General features: G+C 45.1%; 1 protein-coding gene across 1 annotated transcript; it reads right to left on the reverse strand.

Moving 5' to 3' along the window:
- Positions 1-19,204: 19,204 nt before the first annotated feature.
- LOC144501963 (urotensin-2 receptor-like) lies at positions 19,205-20,314 on the reverse strand. The gene has a single exon (XM_078225991.1). It carries the CDS (start codon positions 20,312-20,314, stop codon positions 19,205-19,207), a length of 1,110 nt encoding a protein of 369 aa, XP_078082117.1.
- Between the last annotated feature and the right edge of the window lie 5,401 nt (positions 20,315-25,715).

Consider the following 25,715-nt stretch of genomic DNA (forward strand, 5'->3'; position numbering starts at 1 on the left):
TGATTTGATCACAAAACCACACAGAACATCAAGTGGACAGTAAGTAGTCTCACAACACCAGGTTAAAGTCCAACAGGTTTATTTGGAGCCACCAAATAAACCTGTTGGACTTTATCCTGGTGTTGTGAGACTACTTACTGTGCCTACCCCAGTCCAACGCCGGCAGCTCCACATCATGGCCATCAAGTGGACAGCAGGGATGCTTCCACCCTTTGTGAAGGTTTTTATTCATCAACCATCAGCCCATTCCCTTCGGCACAAACATCATCCTTGAATGGCTTGTTGGGGAACACAACCAAAGGTTGAACACAGAAAGAACATCAGGCCCTCTGGCATAACAGTAATTTGAGTATTATTTCTTCACAGGCACATCTTGACCTCATAGGTTATATGGGAGCTGAAAATGTCCCACGCTGCATTTTTTACAGAGGCCACAGGGACACTTACTCCACACAATATCGATACATAACTTCGCTCTCTCCTCACCCATCCAACTGTTGTCACGGACAAGTACAAACCTCCAGCAGGGAACTTGATTTTCAACATAGGTTTGCTTTTGAAAAATTACACTTGGTTTTAACTTTGTTCTGTTGGCTATGCAGACTAGTACAATCATGAATCTTGTTCTTTTTAATGTCTTGTGGTTTTCATTCGGAACATTTCTGAACCTTTCCACTCCAGTCTGGTTGTCAGGCACATCGAAATTCAGGGGTGTTTCATCCACGCTTGCAATGCGACATAAATGGGTCCGATTTTACCATCATGTTGCGCCCGTTTCGGCTGCAACAAATTGGTAAAGTTGGGCATGAGGTGAGTAGCGCGATCCGTGCCTCCCTCCGCGCTGGTTCCCATTTTACCAAGGTCTGAAAATGGACGTGATCGGGGCCGTGTCCGAATCAGGCACGACGGCCATTTAAATGCATTTGAATGCATTTAAATTGAATTAATTGGCTGCACGGCCAACTTTACCGGCACTTCCCCCTTTACCAGCGCGTTCGCCAATCCAAAATCGGTGCAAAGCAGATATGCTCCATAAAAGTCCAATTTGGACGCTCCATCAGTGAGGGTTAGTGAGGAGGTAAGTGCACAGTGTCCAACGGCTCTCTGCTGCTCACAGGTGTCCTTTCATTGCAGCCATTTTCTGTCTCGGGTCGGTGGCAGCTTGGCGAGTGTGTGTGTGTGTGTGTGGGGGGGGGGGGGGGGGGGTGGGGGGAGTGGGGTGGGGGGGGGGGGGACTGTTGCTCAGCAGTGTTTCCGATGATGACTGATTTGCAGCACGGACCCGGGTCTCAGCACTGACCTCGGGTCTTGCGGTTCTGCTGGGTCCGAGTTCACTCAGCTCACTTCCAGCTGAAGGATGCGCACAAAGCCCTTGCAAATTGCACTGCTGCAGCCTCTCAACTTTGCAAGGAGCTGTGATTGTGGGGAGCATGTGGCTGGAGGAATCGGGGGGGGGGGTTGTGATTGTGGGGAGCATGTGGCTGGAGGAATCGGGGGGGTTTGTGATTGTGGGGAGCATGTGGCTGGAGGATTCGGGGAGGGTTGTGATTGTGGGGGGCATGTGACTGGGGGAATTAGGGGGGCTGTGATTGTGGGGAGCATCTGGGTGGGGAATTGGGGGGGAGGCTGTGATTGTGGGGAGCATGTGGCTGGGGGAATTGGGGGGCTGTGATTGTGGGGAGCATGTAGCTGGGGGAATTGGGGGGGCTGTGATTGTGGGGAGCATGTGGCTGGGGGAATTGGGGGGCTGTGATTGTGGGGAGCATGTGGCTGGGGGAATTGGGGGGTCTGTGATTGTGGGGGGCATGTGGCTGGGGGAATTGGGGGGTCTGTGATTGTGGGGGGGCATGTGGCTGGGGGAATTGGGGGGGTATGGACAGTGACTGTTGATATGCTAGGGGCAAGCAGCATTCCTTAACCTCTACATGTGTTCCTCTCCATCTCCACACTGCCCCCCCCTCCCCTGCCCCCCCCGCCCCCCCCTCCTTCAGAGTGATGAGATGGCTTTTGCAGTGCATCCAATCGATCTTGCTGTTCTTTTGGTTGCTGCTGGAGCTGAGGAGGAGGAGTTGGAGGAAGAATTGCGGGCCCAGGAGGCCCGGGCATTACCACGAGCAGGAATAAAGGGAGACGACAACTAGAAGCAGGAGGTGGCCGCCATTCACCCAGAGTGGGTGGGGGGAGGCACAGGAGAAGGAGGGAGCAGAGACACCGGCAGTTCTGTGAACGACTGTCATTTGAACAGAGGTCGGACACCGTGTGCCGCCGACATCTCCGCCTCTGAAAGGAAACAGTGCAACACCTGTGCAACTGGTTGCAGGACCTGTCACCTAGAGGCGGGAGTGGGGGCGGCACCCACTCTCAGTGACTGTCAAACTGACAGCTGCTCTGAACTTTTATGCCACTGGCTACTTCCAGACCCCAGCAGAGATGTCTGTGGCATCTCTCAATCAGCTGTGCACACCTGTGTGAGGCACAGGTACCCAAGCCCACCACTGGCCTGTGATGCACGTGGCGAGTGTCCTCTGGAGGCCCTAGACCTTGAGGGCCCTGGCCAGCTTGCAGGTGTCTGGGATGTTTCAATGACACCCTCTTCATCCCGCTGACCCTGAGGTGCCCCGGTGTCAGGAAGGAGGCAGTCAGAAGGTGTAACCACAGCCACAGACTTCTGGCTGGAAGGCCTCGGCATGGGCTCAAGCCCTTCCACCTCCCTTGGAAATCCTGTGGGCCCCTGGGTTACTCCATGGGACGGCAGTGCTTCTGCAGTGATTTCCAGAAGCTCTGGTGTCACCTGGCACTGCCAATCTTAGAGGACCACCTGTGTCCTACCCATGGCGGTTGAGCTCTCTGCAATGGCCACTTGAGTCGGGGGTCACCTCTCAATGGCCGCAGCAAGTGCCCTCTGAGACTGGGCCATGATCTGCAACCCCTCAGCCATGGCCCTCTGTGACTGGGCCACGTTCTCAAGGGCTGCTGCCGTAGCGCATTGTGTCTCAGCGCTGTCCCGTTGGGTGTCTTGCAAACTCTCGAGCCTCTCAGCCATAGGCTGCAGAACCTTGAGAATCCTGTTCAGTCCCACAGCTGTGGCCCGCTGTGACTCAGCCGCAGCCCTCTGGGACTCTGCTGTGGCCTGCTGTGACTCGGCCATCGCTTGGAGCCTGTCACTCATGGTGAGGATCCCCTGCCCCAGGCTTTCCACTGCAGACGCCACCCTTGCAGTGTTGGCCTGGGAAGTATGCAAGACAGGCAATAGCTGGTCCACCTGAAAGCTTTGGGACTCCTCCCAGCAGCCTCGCAGTTGGTCCAGTGTGACCGTCAGCCCCTCCTGTATTCCCTGGCTCCATCTCCAGCAGCTGAGGGAGAAGTGATCTCAGAGGCCCAGCATGTAGCCTGGAGCCAGCTGAGTCCTCGCCTCCGGCAGGCCCCCACATGCCAGAGGCCTCGGACATTCCCTCCCCCACCCGATGTACATTATCAGATGTGTTGTGTTCATCAGAGAGTGACCCAGAAGCCTCACCACTAACTGGACCCACCAACGTGTCAATATCTGGGATGGTGAGTTGTGAGGTGGCAGCTGACGCCAAAATGGTGCCACCCTCAGAGATCCCTTTATCCATATCCTCCGAGGACTCGTCCGAGCTTTCTGGACCAGGATGGGTGGGAGTTGCAGTATGGGCCTGGCGTCCAGAAGGCCCGGGGCGTCCGGATGTGTCCCTGCAACACAGGACACAAGGTTAAGTGCAAGGAAGGGAGAGCAATCTGGGATGCCAAACACATGATTCACATTTCTCCACTGAACATCGAACAAAGCAGCAAGAAAAGTACATCACAGGAGCAGGCCCTTTGGCCCTCCAGGCCTGTAGTGACCAGGCTGCCCATCTGATTTGTAACCCCCTACCCTTCCGGGGACCATATGCCTCGATTCCCATCACATAGCAGTAAAAACGCCCCTTAAATGTCACTATCGTATCTGCGTCCACGACCTCCTCTGGCAGCGAGTTCCAGGCACCCACTACACTCTCTGTGCAAATAAACATGCTTCGTACATCTCCTTTAAACCTTGCCCCTCGCACCCGAAACTCGTGCCCCCGAGAAGTTGGCTCAAAGCGAGTGAAGGAATGACAGATGCTCAGGTCTTGATGGCAACCTGACTATGCTGTCGCTGACAACCCGCATCTCCCCTTCTCTTGAGAGCTCCAGTGCCTGTTCCTCAAAGGGGGTGAGGACTCGGAGGTCTGGCTCACCACCCTCTGTCTTCACCATCTCACGGGTGTTATGATCGGTCTTCTCCTGTGGAGACAGAAGGACCCATGAAAAAAATGGTGGCGTGACTCCTGCAGAGTATCAGGTGGTGGCCCTTAGATGGCAAGCGCAGTGGGGCTCTTGGGGGTAATAGGAAGGAGCTGCTTGGAGGTCAGGAGCTGGAAGCATGCAGGATGCTGGGGATGGGAGGATCTGGGGGAGATTTGGAGGAAGATGCAAGATGGGGATCAGCACTCACCCTTGCTGCATGGATGAGGTCACTGACTTTTTTCTGGCACTGCTTCCCGGTTCAGGGGGTCACTGCCCTGGCACTGACCGAGATGATGACTTCTTCCCAGGCTGCATTTCCATCAGAACCCCTGGGTCTGCATCCTCCTGGGGGGAAGAGTGTGTCCCGCCTCACCTCTGCTGCATCCAGCAGCCTCCCGAGGTCCCCCTCAGTAAATCAGGGGGGCTGGCCGTGCGGACGTTTTATGCAGGAATGCCTGCTTGCCTGTCCATTCTTGAGTTTTTAATGGAGCTGCCCCTCGTTAGGGCAGATCAGCTGCAGGCAGTTTGGCAGAACATTCCAGCAAGTTCCATGCAGTTTGCTTGTTAGCATTGAGGGGAAGGCAAGTGAGCACTTGCAGGTGTGCTGCTGGGGAGGGGGCATGTGGATCTGTGCCTCAATGATTGGGGACAGGGGAGAGAGAGGGAGGTGTCACACAGCCATCGGAATCCGGAGGAGATGGGGGCCTTCTGCGGGAGGGTCCCGGGTGGGGGGGAAGGGGATCACTCTGCCTGATATCTGTAGGGTGGAGGGTGGATCTCTCTGCCTGAGATCAGTGGGGTCTGCTGCCATTCTGCCTGAGATCAGTGGAAGGGAAGGGATATCCATTGCCACTTTGCCTGAGATCAGTGGGGAGGGAAGGGAGGTCCGCTGCCACTCTGCCTGAGACCGGTGGGGGGGAAGGGGAGGGGCCTGTCATCAGTCTGGGTGTGGGGGAGTGGGAGGGTAAGGGGGTCATTAATGTTGTGGGGGTTGGGCAATGTGTGCGAGGGCCGGGGGAGGCATTAACCGGCCCAGGAGGAATGTGGCGTGGGAGCATTATTCTATCATTTTTTGTCTTTGCATGCGCAGTTGAAGGTGTTGATCGGAGCTACAGGATTCGGGCACGTTAAACCCCACCCACAGGCTTGTGCAGCACGATTCAGAATCGCTGATATTGTTTCAGGCAGAGTGCGTATGGGGGTGCCTGAGAATGGGTCTAAAAGTCGGATCTGAAACACTCCCAGTTTCAAGTCTGCCCATCACTTCGAATCAAAATGGTAAAATAGGGCCCGATGGGTACTTTCCTGCCACTGTCTGGTGATGCATTGTTGGAACCTGATATGTTTGTCATCGAGATAGTGGTCTCTGAGTGATTTTGGTCTCCGGTCACAACAGTCGACATTTTCATTCCATAAAGCGGCTACACCAACTAGCTATTGCTCTCGAATCTTTACTGGAGTCAGGGATTGATTTGGGCCATTTGAGTGTGATTACACGCGGTGCATTTCAGATGATGATGTAACTATTCCAATGATTTCCAAGGACACGTTCCGACACATGCTTCTCAACATCAGGCTTATGTTTCTGTCCCTCTAGACACATTTGCTCTTGGGCTCGCTCTTCAGGCTGGATTTCTTCTTCTTCCATTTTCACGCCAATTTTTCACCGAATCTATCAAATTCCCTCACAGTAGAACAGTTAAATTTGATGGGTCACCAAATGTTATGATGTTTAGCTTGAAAGCAGCCTTGTACGTCATTCTTTTTGCTGGAGGACCCATTTCTGTTTGTCATTCACTATGCACTGAATACCCTGCTTCGGTGTATCTCAAACTCCCGTGCATTTTGGCAACATGATCGTATCACCTATTGATCCCATGTGCCGGCTTTTGGGCTGGAATTTACCACCCCACCCACCACAGGAATCACAGCAGGTGAGGGGTGGACCATGGAAAGGTTCGTTGACCTAGGGCAGGATTTTACGGTTTTGGGACAAGCGAGGCCATAAAATTCCGCTCCTGAGGTAAGTAAAACATGCAATCCTGAGGAGAAAATTGAGGCAACTCCTCATACGACTTTGTAAGTTTTCTTAGCAGAAAAGGGGTGGGTGTCACCTTACATGCTGAGTATAAGCCTATACATAATTTTAGGCTCCGAAAAAATGTAGTTGTCTTATGTTAACTGATCTGCCATTATCTACAATAAGAAATTTATACTTGACCATCCTCTCCCTTGGCTGAAGCAATGTGTCACTGATGAAGAATACAGTAACATCTTCAGCTGACCATTCTAAGGAAACCCTTCTCAAATGTTACAAGTTGCCCTGTCATATTACAGCACAAAAAGAGGCCCTTTGGTCTGCCTTTAGTTGCTGCTACACGTTGAAGCTTAAATGTATTGAGGAGAAGACATTTTTTTCAGTAAACTCTGATTAACTGAGCACCACTTGGTATACATGCAACATTCTTAGTATTCACGACTGCAAATTAATGAGATAATTGAAGAAGGGCTATGTAAGAAAATTAATATTTATTTTCCTGCAAGTCGAGGCACTTGCCTGTGCAATTTTCTTCATTACTCTCTCTAAACTTTTATCTGGAGTGCATTCTTGATAAGATCTAAAATAAGATCTTACGTGAACTGGAATCCTTTCTGACATAACAGGACCCCAGTAAAGGGAGCGTCTCCAACCTGGCTGCCATTTATACCAATCACCTATCTGGTTATTTTGATCATGTATCAATTTGAAAATTTAAAATTTGGTCAGGAATTTCTTAGAACTTTTCAGCGTAATTATAGAACACCTGCTCTTCTAATTCTACCCTATAAGGAAATTTATTAACTGTCTGTTTGGTATAAAATGCGCAAGAAGAAAAGGTTTTGGTAACTGAGGAGGGAAAGGATTAAGAACCTTAGAAAAATGAATCCTAGTAAGTTCAAAATATCTGTGTTTTCTTTGCATATTGTATTCACGACATGAGAATGATCACTTGTACATTGGTTCCATTTATATCAATTTTTTTCAAATCAGTTCAGCTAAGAAATCTGTTAATGACAGTTTCATGAGATTTCCCCAGACAGGCACTGACAGTTAAGTTTCTGGTTTTCTCCATTGCAATAAATACTAAATAAGGATGATTTGAATGCTGGACAGCAGAAGCAGTTTGTAATAGACAGAGCTAAGCAATCCAACAACCAATGATCAGATCAAAGTTTGGCAATCCTGCTACAGTTGTAAAAGGTGGCGGACAATCAAACATTTAATGGGATTAGGAGGCTTCGCAAGTATCCCCAACCTCAATGATGGTGGAGTCCAATGCTACAGTTTGAAAGACAGGACTGAATCCTTTGCCACCAGCCAGGAGAGCCAAGTTGATGACTCCGTCTCTTCCTGAGGTTCCCAGCATCACAGTTGCCAATCTTCAACCAATTGAATTCACTCCATGTGATTTAATGAAACAATTGAGGTATTAAGAGCAGCACGGTGGCACACTGGTTAGCACTGTCGCCTCACAGCGCCAGCTATGTGTCCCAAAATGTGTAGGTTAGGGGGATTAGCAGGGTAAATATGTGGGGTTACAGGGATAGGGCTTGGGTAAGATAATCCATTGGAGAGTCAGTGCAAACTCGATGAGCCAAATGGCCTCCTTCTGCACTGTAGGGTTTCTATGATTCTATTCTATGATTCTATGATTAGATGTTGCAAAGGATATGGGACCTGACAGCATCCTGACAACAGGACTGAAAACTTGTGTTCCAGAACTACCCACGCCACTAGTCAAGCTGTATTATACAGCATCAAATGGCAATGTGGAAAAATGCCCAGGTATGTCCTGTCTACAAGGACAAGTCGAACTTAACCAATTACTACCCCATTTGTCTGCTCTCACTCATCTTCACTATGATGGACGTGCCACTGAAAATGCTAATGAGGAGCACTCGAGCAGCAACAATCTGCTGACTGATGCTCAGTTGGGTTCTGCCAAAGCTCATTACAGTCTCGGTCCAAGGATGGGCAAAAGACCTGAACTCAAGAGTTGAGGTGAGAGTGACTGTCTTTGACAGAAGGAGCCCATGCAAAATGAAGTCAATAGGAATCAGGAGGAAACTCTCCACAGGTTGACATTATGCCGAGCACAAAGAAAGATGGTTGTGATTGTTGGAGGCTAATGGCCTCAGTCCCAAGACATGCAGGAGTTCCTCAAGCCCAGCCATCCTCAGCTGTTTCACAATGACCTTCCCTCCAACATAAGATCAGAATGTGCAATGTTCAGCACCACCCACAACTTCTCTCAGATACTGAAGCGTTCCTTGTCCAAATGGAGGAAGACCTGGACAACATTCAGACTTGGGTTGGTAACTGGAAAACAACATTCACCCCACACAAATGCCAGGTAATGACCATCACCAACAAGGGAGAATCTGACCATTTCCCCATGACATTCAATGGCAACAACATTGTTGAGTTCCCTACGCTCAACGTCCTGGGGGTTACCACTGACCAGAAACTGAACTGGGATAACCATATAAATACTGTGGCAGTTCAGGGATGTGGGATTGTGACATGGTAATTCACCTCCTGACTCCCCAAAGGCACAAGTCATGAGTGTGATAAAATACTCTCTCCACTTGGCTGTATGAGTGTGGCTCCAACAACACTCAAGAAACTTGACACCATCCAGGACAAAGCTGTCTGTTTGATCGACACTGCATCAGCCACCTTAAATACTTATCCTTTCCACCATGGACACACAATAGAAGCGGTGTCTACTGCACACATTGGGCCCAATTTTATCAATAATGTGCGCCTGTTTTCGGGCGCGAAATCGCAGTAAAGTCGGGTGTGAGGCCTTTATTGCGATCTGCACACACCTCCGCGCAGTTCGCCACTTTACCGAGACCCGCGAATGGCGGGGGTCCGTTCCGCGCCCAAATCGGGCGCAACGACGATTTACGATGGGGGGGACGATGGGGGGGAGTGAGGCCAGACCATTCTCTGTGGGGGGGAGGGCGTGAGGCCAGATCGTTGTCTGGTGGGGGGGGAGGAGGGAGGCGGGTAAGATGTATCTCGGGGAGGGGGGGTGGATGGATCTCTGGTGGGGGGGGGGGGCAGATGGATCTCTGGTGAGGGGGCAGAGGGGTCCACTGCCACGCTGTGGGCGATCAGTGGAGGGGGGGAGGGGGGCAGAGGTGGCGATCGGTCTGGGTAGTGGGGGGGGGTGAATAAGGGACACACACACACATCACTGTCCCCCTTATCCACCACCCTCCGCTACCCAGACCGATCGCCACCCCTGCCCCCTCCACCCACTGATCGCCCGCAGAGTGGCAGCGGAGCCCCCTGCCCCCAGGGATCCATCTGCCCCCCATCAGCGATCCATCTGCCCCCCCAACAGAGATCTATCTGCCCCCCCACCAGAGATCCATCTGCCCCCCCCCACCAGAGATCCATCTGCCCCCCACCCACACCCCCCCCCCCACCCCCCACCGCCTGAGATACATCCTCCCTCCCGCTTGTCACTGCTGGGCTGCTTTCTCTGCTTTCTGCGGCTCGGGAGCGACCTGACACGGGCGTGCTTTTCCAATTTTTTTCTAACTGCGCATGCGCAGTTCACAGCTCCGATCGTTCCAGCAGCGCTAAGCCCCGCCCACAGCGCGTATCGGACTGGAGATGGCTGAGAGCGTATGGGGGCGCCTGAAAGCGGATTTCTAAGTCGGACCTGTTCTACGCCCAGATTCGTCACTTAAATGAAAATGGTAAAATCGGGCCCATTATGTCCTGCAGCAACTCACGAATGCACTTTCAACACACCTTCCAAATCCACAACCTCTACCAATTGAAGGACAAGGGCGGCAGACACATGGGAAAACCATTTGTCTCCAAACCACACACCATCCTGACTTGGAACTAAACTGCCCCCCTTCCACTGTTGTGGGATCAACATCCTGGAACTCCCTTTCCAGCAGTACTGTGTGGATGTAATTGCATCAAATGGATTGCAGCAGTTCAAATAGGTGGTACACAACGACTCAAGGTCAAGTAGGAATGGGCACCAATTGCTGCTCAGCCAGTGACACCCACATCCCATGAAAGAATAAAAAGCTGAGTTTATGCTGAATTTATACCCTCTGGAAGGTTTTAAAAATAAATGGATTCATGCTTGCATTACAATAATAGTGCCAGCCTTGGTTCAGCACTATCACCTCCGAATTGGGAAACTGTGCATTTAAATTGCACTTTAATGACTAAGAACTGAAAAGATAATGGCTGATGCTTCAATCAGTGCTGAGGGAGTACTGAAGGTGTTATCTTGCAAATGCACTGTTCAAAGCAAGGCTGTGCCTGCACGCTTAGTAGATGTAAAAGACTGTAGGACACTATTCAAAGGAGGACAGCGAGATTCTTTGGTGTCCTAAAGAGCACTGCCTTCGGGACGTTAAAGATGCTATAGCAAGTTTCACTTTTCTTAAAGAAATATCTAAGAACAAATAAGCATTCATCTAATTGTGTCAATGTTAATTTCCTGGCATTCTCTTAATTGCATTCAACTCACTCATGTCAAGGATATAATCAAGGTAAGTCAACTCAATGTATAAATTATTGTACATAAAAGTCAATTAACTTAATCGTGCCAAATCCTCAAAAAACTTTAAATAAACAATCAAGAATTTTTATTTTCAAAAGTCATAAATTGGAAGAAATTACTTCCTCGATGATCCAAATTGGTCTATCTAAATAGCTCTGAACTATCGAAAGTCAACTGACATCTCATGTCAGGGCGGCACGGTACCACAGTGGTTAGCACTGCTGCTTCACAGCTCCAGGGACTGGGTTTGATTCCCGGCTTGGGTCACTGTCTGTGTGGAGTTTGCACATTCTCCTTGTGTCTGCGTGGGTTTCCTCCGGGTGCTCCGGTTTCCTTCCACAGTCCAAAGATGTGCAGGTTAGGTTGATTGGCCATGCTAAAATTGCCCCTTAGTGTCCTGAGATGTGTAGGTTAGAGGGATTAACGGGTAAATGTGTAGGGATATGGGGGTAGGGCCTGGGTGGGATTGTGGTTGGTGCAGACTCGATGGGCGAGATGGCCTCTTTCTGCACTATAGGGTTTCTATGATTCTATGATCTCATGGAAATTCTCTGGTCCAATATGTTAAATTCTTCTTTAGATGCTGGGAAGGTGGCGTATCTCTCTGAAACCTGTGAATGGCACAATGTGATAATTTGGAATAACTCTATTTTTTAGATAATGGAAATGATTATATTGTTTTTCTTGGATATGTTCAAGATTGGTCAGCATCATAAGCTTTCTAATTATTTATAAATATAGTCAAAATAAATTGATCATTAATAATGTTCACATGTTTTCACATGGGCTATTCTCATATGGTTTTGCCTGGTGAATAAGTCGCACTGAAAGCACAGATGATGGCTCCAACTATCAAAGCAATTGGCCACGTTGGATTTGTCCTCTTTTTCTTGGACAAGGGAATTTAACATATTGCCAAGCAGATGCCTGTGTTTTAGTTGTACTGAAGCAGTTTAGCTAGGTGCACAACTTGTTGTTCAGGCTACAACTGGGATCGCTTCAGTGCTGAATGCCATAAAGCCGAAGATCATGGCGTATGAGTATTAGAACTTTTTCCTGAAAAAGCAACATGAAACCTCAATTGGCTGTCTCTCATCTCTCATTAGTTTGGTGCATCAATGTATTGTGCTTATTAGACACTGGAAAAAGGTTGGTGTGGGTGCAAATGATTATGTACACTTCAGTAGAAATGCTCTTGAGATCTAAACCCTCTGCCCTTGTACCCTACAATCATCACTCCTCAACAATACCTGAGTAGCCAACTAGCATTCAATTTTCAGGTTATCATGTGAACAATGATCACTTTGACAACACAATGACCTTCCGAGCCCACCCTTTATTGCCATTTTAGAGAGATAGTGTATAGCACATCAGTGGTGCCTTTTTATTCTTTATTGTGTACACTGCATTTACAAATTTGGTGATTATTTATACTATGATTTCTTTAAGATGAGCCTTTTTGACCTACAGTTTGATTTATTGATTTCGATCAATTCCGAAATCTGCATTTCTGGTTGTTTTAAATTTACATCAGTCTTCTTTGCTTACAGCTAACATCTAATTCTGTGGAGATGCCATAAGATTAAATGCAATTACTGCCTTCACAGTATTGTAATCAATTCAAGTGACAATTGATGTTGTGAATGAACAGCATCTGCAAAAGGTTCCCGTACAAAGTGTACACTAACTCTGATACTAATCCTTATTTGCACATTAATTCCTTTCGACCAATTAAGATTTCTATCCGAAGGTTAGTTTAATTATTTGATTTTATTTCATATAGTTAGACAGACCTAAAAGCAGAACCTTCCAGAGACCAATACACCACAAGTTTGAATAGAAACAAGGATAACCATATGGAAAATTAATTAACACAGTCCTTCCAGTTTCTAGAAGAATAATTGCCATTAAGTTGACAAAGTAACACACAGGATGGCCATTGTGGGATTTGAAAATATTGCTATGAGTTTCTCTTCTATCTTCAGAACACACACCATTCTACTATTATCGCATTCAAAAATGATCAAAGAAGGTTATATTTATTTCAGTGTGTTTCTGTTTTTTGTGGCTGGATGCAAGAAGTCCTCACCTTTGTCGCAGCTTCCATGATTTTACAAGTTTAAGGTAACGTTTATTTATTAGTCACAAGTATGCTTAAATTAACACTGCAGTGAAGTTACTGTGAAAATCTCCTAGTCACCACACTCCTGTTTGGGTGCACTGAGGGAGAATTTAGCATGGCCAGTTCGTCTTTCAGACTGTGGAAGGAAACCAAAGCACCTGGAGGAAACCCACGCAGACACAAGGTGAATGGGCAGATTCCATACAGACAGTTACCGAAGCCAGAAATCAAACCCGGGTCTCTGGCGCCATGAGGCAGCAGTGTTAACCATCGTGCCACTGTGCCGTCCTGTTGTAACGGCAAGAAAATCCGTTGCCTTGCCCTGCAGTACCCAAGTGCTTTCACAAAGAGTGTTATCTTTCAAAGCTGCTTCACTTCTGAATCTTAGTTTGCTGAGGTCTACAATGTGCTTTTAGAATGTTAATATATATCACGACTGTCACCACTTCAGATGCAGATTACTTCATCTAGAAGCACCATTTTCTGGTGAACAGTGTAACGTTTTGGCACCACATCAAGGAAATTCAGTGCCAATTATTATATTGAAGTACTTATCTGAGATTGATGGCGAGCAACTTAGACTATTCCTCGTTTAATGTAATATGTTCTTTTTTTATAGATGAAGTTGGTGCACAAAGCTCTGTTTAACCATTTGAAGGAAACACAAAGTGGTTAAATTAGCAACACAAGGATACATATATTGACCGGATTAGTGCGTACTGGAACTGATTTAGGCCATTCAGCCTTTGAGCCTGTTCTACCATTCAATTAGAACATGGCTGATCGGTAGCTTAATTCTGGCAACCCACCTTGGTTCAGCAACCATCAATATACTTACCTAAAACAAACCTATGAATCTTATGTTTTGAAATTTTCAATTGACTTAGCTCCAAAAGCATTCTGGGGAGAGAGTTCCAGATTTCCGTCCCCCTTGTGTGAAAACATGCTTTCTGACATCACCTGTGTCCAGCTCTAATTTTAACGATTTGTATCCCATTGCTCGTGGCTCTCCCCGAAGGAAGTGCTTTCTGTCTGTAAACTCGTTTGGTCATTTTAAATGCCTCAATTAGATTACCCCTTAACCAAGTATATTTCAAAGTTACGAGCTTAGTCTGTGCAACCTGTTTCTATCATTTAATCCTTTTAGCTCTGGTATCATTTTGGTGAAACTGCATGGCACCACCCCGCCAAAGCCAACATGTCGTTTCTGAAGGGTAGTGCACAGGACCGAATATAATACTCTAGGTGGAGTCTAAACAGAGATTTGCACTGCCGTTGCTTAACTTCCATTCTTTCATGTTGCAGCCTTTTTTGAGATAAAGTCCAACATTGGATTCATTTTTAAATGATTTTTTTGTACTTACCTACTAGCTTTCTTGACTTGGATACTAAATCTCTCTATTAATCCAGTGATTCCCAACTTCTTCCCAACGGAAAATATTCTGATCTATAATTTTTAAGTCCAAAATGGATAGCCTCACATTTTTCCACACTGAACTCCATCTGACACAATTTTAGTCATTAATGAGTCTATCAATGCCCCAATACAATGTTCTATTCCAACATACAGTAACAGCACCTAACACAACATTGTCAACAAACTTAGATTTTATGGCTAGCCATTCTTTCATCCAGGTCATTTTTAATAAAACGTAAAGCTGAGTTCCCTGGGGTAGTCCACGAGTTGCATCCAGCCAGATTGAGTAATAATGAACAGCCCAGAACTCTATCCCCTTCTGCTAAGCAACCTTCTATCTAAGTCATTAGGCTGCCCACAATCTCATGTGCTCTCTTTTTTCTTAGCAGTCTCTTATGTGGAAACCTGCTGAAGGCCCTCTGGAAGCCCACACAAATAACATCCATATACCCTCTCTCATCTAACATAGTCGTTCCCTCCTCAAATAATCAACTCAGTTCCTTTGACAGGAGTTATCCTTCCTAAATCTATCATGCCTCTCTGTTCCAGCTCATATTTGTCCAAATGCTAAATCACTCATCTAAGAGATTTAACATTGGAGTTCGTAATCATTTTGCCTAAAGAATTTGGGTTGACTTACGTACTATACCTCCGACCGTATTCTTGAAACCACTATTTATTCCCCACTGCTAAGGTCTCTCATTTATTGGTAATCATAACACTTCTCAAATATAGAGTGAAAAATGGCCACACATTTCATTTACATTTGCTTCAATCAAAATTGAGATTAATAGATAAAAAGTCAGTTGCTTGATTTTTTACCTCACTTTTTTCCAAACTTATGGCAAACAAAATATCACATTTGCAATAAAATTAGAAATAATCCAAAGAAGTAACCTTCACAAATACATTTTCAGGATGTTACATTGCATTTAAATGATTTTTCACATCTGTGGTGCATGAATAATTTCACTTCAATGTAAATATTCTAAATATTAATTGCGCAACGCAAAGATTTGGCTCCCAACTGGTTGAAATATTACTTGATCAACACATTACATAAGTACTTCTGTCCTTTTAACTGGTTAATGACTACCTGATGTACTGGACAAAATAGATTTTGATGAGTCATTTTTCCATAAGATTTATCACAACTAGTTACCCCTTCAAAGATAGCTTTAAAGGCATTAATTTATGGTAGCTGAGTATTTAAATTCTCTTTTTTTCCATAAGATTTCAAAATTTTAACCAGACTTCTGAGGATTCCATTCCCATTCCACAATTCCATTTGTTCTTAATTACAGCCTCTGAGTTATTATAACTACACAAGTAAAATAGCATTTTTATTACTTGAGATTTTCAGGTTTCCACTAGTTTTAAGGATCAAATTCTATGATCTCATCTGTTTTTCCATGGAAGCTAGAAGCCCGGTCGCTTTGTATTAAGGCTAAAGTTTATTAGTGTTTTATGAATGCAGTTGGGGAAAAATAAATTACAGGTTGTCTCAAGTATTCACGCTACCATTACAAGCTCAGGATGAAACAATAGTAGCAAAAGGAATAATGTTATTACAGAATGGCTCATGTCCTTATCCTTTTCAATTCAATATTTTATTCATCAGTTTGGAGTCACTGATTAAAGCGTAACTTTAAAGAAGAAGATAATCTGGAAGGTAATTGTGTTTGGAGGCTATGATAACTATATACTTGAAAGGCTTCCAATTATTTAACCTAAGTGACAATTCTATACGGAGTAATGCTTTTTTGCTCAGTGTACTTGGTATTTTTTTCAACTATAGAAAACAACCGTATGAGAATAGATTTCTACAGTGCCTGGTCAGTTCTCCAGTCCCTGCTGTTATTTGTCACTTTCATTGCTTGATTTTAGTCTGAAGTTCAGAAAATCTTCTGCCTGATTCACAGAATGGACAACCGGACAAAATTTCATCTTATTTTGAAACATACTTATTTCAGATTCCTGCAGCATTACTTCTTAGAACTGGTCAAATGGTCAATTTAACGCAAGGTGTACCTTTAATCGAAAATACTCCAAAATTTACGATGACCGTGAGTCAGATTTACTGCACTACAACTGTCCTGAAGTGTACAACATTAGCCTGGAATTTCTCGTCTTGAACAATCAACTGAAGATAGAATTGCTCCCTTGTTCAAATATATATTGCTGGATAGGATAACATAGTTTTATAAAATTGTTGTTCTTACATTGGTTGAGTTACTTAATATCTTTGAAATATTTATGGAATTACACTCCGTTTAATTTCATGCAGGTTAATCTTTCGGAATTCTTAGAATTTGCTTAGCCAAGTCTAGCCTAATAAACAATTGTAAGACCTAGCTGGAACTTAATAACCCGTGGATCTGCTATTTCCTTCCTTTTACAGCCCACCGGCAAGTGGAAAAGTTACTCTACCTCACTGATCATTGATAAATGAACAAATATAACTGAACGGAATTAAGTTATAAGTGTGAGGATGTGTCAAGTATGAAACATTTGATCAGGATTATCAGAGGCAAAGCCTCAAAAGTTGTCCTAAGATTACAATTTTCAATGTAGATAATTGCACTATTATCAGTGCAGGTTGAATCACTCTTTGGTTACGAACTGCCAATGTAACCATCATTTAAAAGGTATAGAGTCATAGAGGTTTACAGCATGGAAACAGGCCCTTTGGCCCAACTTGTCTATGCTGTCCTTTTTTGTAAAATCCCCTAAGCTAGTCCCAATTGCCCGCATATCCCTCTATACCCATCTTACCCATGTAACTGTCTAAATGCTTTTTAAAAGACAAAATTGTACTCGCCTCTACTACTACCTCTGGCAGCTTGTTCCAGACACTCACCGCCCTCTGTGTGAAAAAATTGCCCTCTGGACTCTTTTGTATCTCTCCCCTCCCACCTTAAACCTATGCCCTCTGGTTTTAGACTCCCCTACCTTTGGGAAAAGATATTGACTATCTAGCTGATCTATGCCCCTCATTATTTTATAGACTTCTATAAGATCACACCTTCCTGTATGGTTAACAAAATTATAACTATATCCTTGGATTAGCATTAATAAATTAGTAGCAAGTATATTGATTTGTATGTCCCACATTGGTGAATACAGTTCTTTACTGATATGCTAAAGCTATACCAACACTAACAGACTTCATTAATAGATCAAGGAAACATAGTCATCATTAGTAAACAGCAGAACCATTACACAGAAAAGATAAGGGGCTCATTTAAATCCAGTGATACTTCTTTAGCATCAGCTCCTGTTGAAGCACTTTCCTAACCTTTCCATCTTATATTGTACATGGTTTCTAAGAAGTTAAATGTCACACTTTCTACTGCATACTTTCAGTAAGCTCAAAGTGAACCATGGAGCTCCTGAAGTTGCTGTGTGTGCAGTCACTGCAATCTTTTGATAAGGGACATGGCAATCTGCTGAGGAAGAAAGTCATTGAAGTATATTCGAGTCTGTGGGTTTTTAAGTTTGACTGATGATGGATTACTGGAAGCCACAGACATCTGGATCTAGCATGTTGCCCTATAGATTTCTTTTTTCCAAAATTGACTACAATTTTTCATCCCCTTTTCTCCCTAGGAGCTGGTAAAACTCAGTCTTGGGCAGTGAGCAATCTAATAGAAATGCACTGTCAATTGGACAAGGTCTGATCAGTCGGTTTTGACTTTTTATTATTTTGGTGTGTATTAATCTTGTAAATGCGTTTGTACTGAATGGGTTGCATATTTAAGCAGAATTATTTGTTCATGTGGCACATACCCTGAATAATTTTCAAACTGGTTATTCAAGATGTAATTTCCTTAACTGCTCACAATATCTCACAATAAATCAAACTCAATTAGCTTAAAGTATTGACGAGAAAAGATTAATTGTTTAAGCCAAATGTAAACAACATTTTCCTGCACAACAGAATTTTAGACTAAAGCAAATGGACATCTGCTGATATGTTAATTTCAATACAAAAATTCTTACAGCAAAGGTAGCTAATCTCAGCACCTGCACCCTAGCTATGACTGTAACACTATAACCTGCACCCTCGCCTTTCCTTCTCCCCTATGTTCTCTACGAATGGTTGCTTTGTCTGTAAGGCACACAAGAAACAATACTTTTCTCTGTACACCGATACATGGGTGGCACGGTGGCACAGTGGTCAGCACTATTGCCTCACAGTGCCAGGGACCTGGGTTCGATTCCAGCTTGGGGTTACTGTCTGTGTGGAATTTGTACATTCTCCCTGTGCCTGTGTGGGTTTCCTCCGGGTGCTCTGGTTTCCTCCCTCAGTCCAAAGATGTGCTGGCTAGGTTGATTGGGCCATGCTAAATTGACCCTAGTGTCAGGGCATTAGCAGGGTAAATATGTGGGGTTACGGGAATAGGGCCTGGGTGGGATTGTGGTAGGTGCAGATTCGATGGGCCGAATGGCCTCCTTCTGCACTGTAGGAATTCAATTCTATGCGACAATAATAAATCAAATCAAATTTTTAAAAAACTACACACTAGAAATTGTGGCCAATAATATGAATTCTTAACGAACAAATTCCATGGTTGCACTAACTTTAAATGAACTTTCCATTAAAATAAGGGAGAGGGGAATTTAATACTAGCACAAGTAACCCACGGGTATTCGATGCTGCCTGTGTGTTAGACTTGTCGTGAAGGACAAACTAAGTGGACAATTTGAGCAGGAGGGATACCATCAGAACGGCTAGAAGGAGCCCGGGCTCTGGAGATCTAAAGCCCGTTGCCATGCTCTTACCTAGATGCTGCTGTTGTTTGAGCCGGAGATCTGACTGAGAGTCATGGACTCGGTGTACTGCTGGCTGCTGGAGGAGAGTGAGCGGCGACAGGAGCGCTGGAAGCGAGGGTTCCTCCCCTGGAAGGAGTTGTTGTTGCTGAAACTCCGGTGCTGATTGCTCAGGTACTCCTTGTAGTTCTTGGTGAGCAGGGTGTAGAGGAAAGGGTTGATGCAGCTGTTGCTGTAAGTCAGGCAGGTCATCAGGTAGTTGATGTGACCCCTCGCCTTCTGGGACAAGGAGAGGGGGGACTGGTAATGCTCAATCATCTGCCAGACCCAGAAGGGCAGGAAACAAGCCCAGAAGACCAGGACGATGGCGAAGATCATGTAGAGGACTTTCTGGTTTGGAGAGCGCTTGGTTTGCTTATCGTTGAAGGTAGTCACCTGGGAGAGCCAGTAAGTCCGGGCTAGTCTAATGTACAAATAGCCAATGATCATCCCGGGAGCTAAAATACTGGTGGTGAACAGGACGGTCATGTAAATTCTGAAGACGTGGAGGCTCCAGGTGGGAGCGCAGATGTTCTTGCCTCGGATTTGTATCAACTTGATGATAATGATCATGGGCAGAGCGAGCAGCAAGGAAGCCAGCCAGATCACCACGGCGATAGCCTTCCTGTAACTCTTGGACCTCTTGACTGTGTCCAAGGGTTTGACCACAGCCAGGTAGCGCTCAGTGCTCATGACAGTCAGGGTGAAGATGCTGGCGTGCATGGTCAGGAAGTCAACGCTGAACAGGATGCGGCAGCCAATGTCCCCGAAGTACCAACCCTTGACAAAGTAGGTGCAGACGATGAAGGGGATGGTGGAGAGGTACAGCAGGTCAGCCAGGGCCAGGCTGATGATATAGATGTACATGGAGGCGGCAGACCTCATGGAGTGGCACATCACCACCAGGGTGTACACATTGCCCGCCACCCCGACGATAAACATAAGGGAGAGAATGATCCCAATGGAACAGGTCACTATTAACTCCTCCACCGAGCCCGTTGCTGTGGGCAGCCGGTCAGTGAAGGTGAGGTTAGTGGAAATGGTGCTAATGTTCCAGTCTGGGAGGCCAGCTTCAGTGGCCATCTGTGTGTGGTGTGTGGCTCAGAGGCAGAAGACCAGAGCCAACCGCAAAGAAAGTTCCCCTCTCTTAAAATAACAGCGTTTAGACTTTAAAATGTACCAGTAAGTTTCTTCTCTCGTTGATCTTCTGGCGGTAGAGGAGCATCCAAGCAAACTTACAGGTCACATCTCCTGGTAGAATTGACAAGCCATGTGATGTTGCAGAGTCAAGAGACGGAGTCCTGGAGATAGCTTTCAGATTTTTTTCTATTCGACTCCGGAGAGTGCACAGCTCAGTGAGTCACTGAGTGCTGGCCAGAGCACTTTGAGCTGCTCAGTGCCAGAGAGCCGGGCTTGCCGGGGCTGCTGGAGCTCAGTGAGGGTGAGGGGATGTCTCTAATGGTGTTTCCCTCCCCCCACTCCGTCCTGCCCAGCTCTATATATGCGGCGGATAAGGCGGGCTCTCACTACCCCTCTCTGAAACGCCAACACTCGGAGCCATCGCTTCTTTCATTTGTTGCTCCCGCTGCCCTTTTCTCAGTCAGTAAGAAAGTGGGGAGGAAGATGCCGTGTGTGTGTCTGCTCACTGCTCCTGCTCAGTTTAAAGATTGTGATTAATAACCACAGCTCATTTAGGAGGGGGAGCTGAGGGAAATCCCAGAAAGGAAACGCCCCACATCATACAGAGCTGTCAAATAATCTTTTTAAAAAATTTTACATCGCCTCGTTTAATAAAAAAATGTTTGGAATCCCTTTGGATCGGATCTTTTTTATTGGACACCAGAGCACATTATGCTTAGATAATCTTAAATACACTTGCTATTTCGGTACTCCTTTGTTTAATATTGTTTCAGTTTATGTGTACCAGGCAATACAGAACAAGACTAACTGTCCCTCCTGTCTCTGTTGCGACTATCACCACTTGGTTCATTTTTCACTTATATTCTTTTAAACTGATAATCAATTTAGGATTGTACAGAACAGAATGGGGCTGTTTGGCCCATCCGTCCCAGGATAGCTCATCGAGAATGCTATACATTTAGTCCCAGCTCCCCCCCCCCCCCCCCCCGCCCCGGGGCCCTCACAATAATCTTCCTTTTCAATATTTCTCCATCCCCCTGCCTCGCTGCAGACCAGTGAACAAGGAGGAGTGTGTAACTCGGGGGCAGAAAAGCTGTTGATCTACCGACTCCCGTTACCCCCGGGCACTAGAACTAGGAGGTTTAATAGACTTACCTATAGAGGAATACTTTGCAGGAGTAGAAGGAAAAGGAGGAGGTGTGGGACACTGGACCAGGCGCTGACACATGGGTAGCAAAGTGGCACTGTGATTAGCACTGCTGCCTCACAGCGCCAGGGACCCGAGTTCGATTCCCAGCTTGGGTCACTGTTTGTGTGGAGTTTGCACGTTCTCCCCCTGTTTGCGTAGGTTTCCTCTGAGTGCTCCGGTTTCCTCCCACAGTACTGGCTAGGTGCATTGACCCGAACAGGCGCCGGAGTGTGGCGATTAGGGGAATTTCGCAGAAAATTCATTGCTGTGTTATTGTAAGCCTTACTTGTGACCAATGAATAAACTTGACACGATGGGCCGAATGGCCTCATTCAGTGCTGTAACCATTCAATCATTCTAACTCCATCCCAGATGGAGAGACTCACACCATTTCTTAAAAGTGCAAAATAGCTCTGGGCAAGATGCATCCAGGTAAAAAAAAAGTTTCTGTGTTTCCTAGCCCTAATCATCAACCAGATTTATCCCCACTTCATTCTGTTATGTTTTAAGCATTCCCCCACCTTACTGTTGAATTTGGTTCATAATCCACCTATATGGCAAACTGTAAGCTTTTAATATCATCTTCATCCAAACTCTTTATCTAAAGATACACTTCGCTGAGTCTCCCCAACCTCGGCACCACTGGATCTCCAAGCAGACAAGTGCATTCTCTTTTGTGTTGCAATTTGGCAGCCGTTGCCTTTTATTGGTGGATCTGATGGTATCACTGAACTGTGTGCAGGGAAATGAAATTAAGTAGAACAATTTTTGCAGTGACAGGCTAGTACCAGTGACTTAAAGCGAGTCTTCATGGACTGGCAGAATGAGTGTGACAGTTTGTCTCTGCTGTTTCTTAAATGAAAAGTACTTCATCGTATCACAGAATTGTTACCGTCTGTTACTGCCTACCCTCTTTGCACTTTTGGATTTGTGGTTGGTGAGTCATGCATGCATGTGAATTAGAAATACAACTTTCTTCTTCTTTATCAGTAATTCTTCGCCTTTTTTTCTCCCCTAGTAAAAACGCCCAGACTGGGAAAATGAGCCAACATAGAATCTGTAACAGTAAGTGTATACATTATTATATATTATTTAAGGTGGCACAGTGGCACAATGTTTAGCACAGCTGCCTCACAGTACCAGGGGCCCAGGTTCAATTCTGGCCTCAGATAACAGTGTGGAGTTTGCACATTCTCCCCATGTCTGTATGGGTTTCCTGTGGGCGCTCCGGTTTCCTCCCACAGTGCGAAAGACGAGCTGGTTAGGTGCATTAGCCATGCTAAATTCTCCCTCCGTGTACCCAAACGGGCACCGGAATGTGGCGACTAGGGGATTTTCACAGTAACTTCATTGCAGTGTTAATTTAAGCCTATTTATGACACTAATAAACAAACTCTAAAATCTTTAAAGATGTGCAGATTAGCTTGATTGACCATGCTAAATTGCCCCTTAGTGTCTGGAAGATGAATACATGGGGTGATGGGGATAGGGCATGGGCGGGATTGTTGTCGGTGCAGGCTTGATGGGCTGAACGGCCTCATTCTGCACTGTTGGGATTTTATGGTTCTACGATTCTGTGCTCACACAACAGAAAATGCTGGAGAATCTCAGCAGGTCTGACAGCATCTATGGAGAGAGAATAGAGCTAATGTTTCGAGTCTGGATGACGCTTCGTCAGAGCTGAAGACAAAAAAAGGACAAGATTTATACTGTAAGGGTGAGGGGGGGGGGGTTAGATTGACAAAGATGTCGTAGACACAAATCTTTTATCTTTATTTATTGTATCTTTTTATTGTATCTATTTATCTTTTATTTTGGCTTTTATATATTATATATTATACCATCACCTCAAGTAAGTAGGACTGTAATATGTCCTAGCACATTTGTACTAAAATATTTGCCAGTGTGAACTCAACTAGAAGTATGACCATTGTCTACCTGTCAAAGGGTATCAATTGGCAGTGCGCTAATTGCCAGTGCAACTCTTTTGTCCCAGTTTGATCAAATCATAGGCCAACATCTGCTGGTAATTGAAGTACAGTAAGAAGTTTAACAACACCAGGTTAAAGTCCAACAGGTTTATTTGGTAGCAAAAGCCAGTGTGGCTTTTGCTACCAAATGAACCTGTTGGACTTTAACCTGGTGTTGTTAAACTTCTTACTGTGTTTACCCCAGTCCAACGCCGGAATCTCCACATCAGTAATTGAAGTGTCAGTGGAGACTTTCTTTCCAATATAATCACTTTTTTTTTGAGAGAAACATATATGTAGATCTTGCTTTAATTAAATCGCCACAATGTAATTAGAATTTGTATTAACGCAACACAATTTTATATTTGAAGATTTTTCTTCCAGCTGCTGGGCAGAGCTTGAAATGTTCACATCTGATTCAAAGGTCAAATGGTGAAATATGTGCCATCAGACTTTTGAATGGACCTACGTTATATTAAGTTGATCTTTCTCTACACCCTAGCTATGACAATGACACTACATTCTGCACCCATTCCTTTCCTTCTCTATGCACAGTATGCTTTGTTTGTTTAGCACACAAGAAACAATACTTTTCATTGTACATGTGACAGTAATAAATCAAATCATTAGCCCCTTTTCAATTCCAAATTAGAGGCAAGTTAAAATTTAAAAATAGCAATTGTAGCATTAGGTAAAATAATTTTGTAATGCAGAAATGGTCTGAGACTTCAACCATAGAACCACAGGAGGAGGCCATTCAGCCCATCTTGTCCAGACAGCCAGAGGACACCCAGGTGCCCATTCTAATCCCACCTTCCTGCATCTGGCTCATAGCCCTGTAGCTTGCAACACTTAAAGTTCAGATCCAGGTAGTTTTTACAAGAGTTTAGGGTCTCTGCCTCCACCACCAACTCAGGCAGCGAATTCCAGACACCCTCCATCCTTTGTGTAAAGAAGTTGCTCCTCATGTTCCTTCCACACCTACTGCCACTTACCTTGAATCTATGTTCCCTGATACTATAGTTCTCCACCAAGGAAAACAATTTTATCCTATCCACTCTATCTCGTCCCCTCATAATTTTGTATACCTCAATCAAGTCACCCCTTTAGCCTTCTTTGTTCCAAGGAAAATATCCCCAACCTATCCAATATGTCCTCATAGCTACATTTTTCTAGCCCTGGCAACATGAAGGGGAAGAGACACTGAAATAATTAATACAAATATAGATTTTGCAGTAGGAATGATGGCGAGGCTATCAGCACTCACCATGATTATGGAGTAAATCGGACTCAAAATGTTGGCATCTGCACATTTGAAGCTAAATTGGACAATCTAGAAGTTCCTGTTCAATTTGCCTTGCTTCTCCACAAGCTTCACTTCACTGGCACCTCTCTGACACATACAACAACGTGAAAGGCATGAAGTTGCAGCATTTATCCATGAGTTACTCATTAAAGATATCAGCAAAAATTAGGGCTGATGCATTCTGGTGTAAATTACTTTTATAGAAATGTAGAACATAGAAAAATAGGAGCAGGAGAAGGCCATTTAGCCCTTCGAGCATGCTCAACCATTCAACATGATCATGGCTGATCCTTTATCTCAACGCCATATCCCAGCACTCTTCCCAGATCTCTTGACACCTTTAGAGTCTAGAAATCTACCTCATTCTTTCTTAAGTATATTCAGTGACTTGGCCTTCACAGCCTTCTGTGGTAGAGAATTTCATAGGATAGCTGCCCTCTGAGTGAGGAAGTTTCTCCACATTTCAGTCCTAAATGATCGATCCTGTATCCTGAGACCATGGCCCCTTGTATTAGATGCCCAGCCAGAGGGTACAATAACCCTGCATCCAGCCCTGTAAAAATGTTATATATTTCAATGAGTTCCTTGCGCATTCTTCTCAATTCACATGTTAAGTCTTAACTAATTTCAACAGCCCCTCTGACACAGAAAATTTAACTTTTACAGGTGTGGAGTCTCATTCCTTTAGAATTTAATTATTGTGGAGATTTTAATAATGGAAAATATAAGTTTTTTTTCCATTTATTTCTATCTCTAACTCTCTCTTCTCTCCATCTCAATTTTACTTCCCTTTATTGCATTTTCTATAGCTATTTTTTTTACATTGAATTAGATATTCTAATTAATGTGGTATACACTCTAATTTTAATTCTGTTCAAG

The sequence above is a fragment of the Mustelus asterias genome, chromosome 12 (assembly GCF_964213995.1).
Source record: "Mustelus asterias chromosome 12, sMusAst1.hap1.1, whole genome shotgun sequence".
NCBI classification, from domain to species: Eukaryota; Metazoa; Chordata; class Chondrichthyes; order Carcharhiniformes; family Triakidae; genus Mustelus; species Mustelus asterias.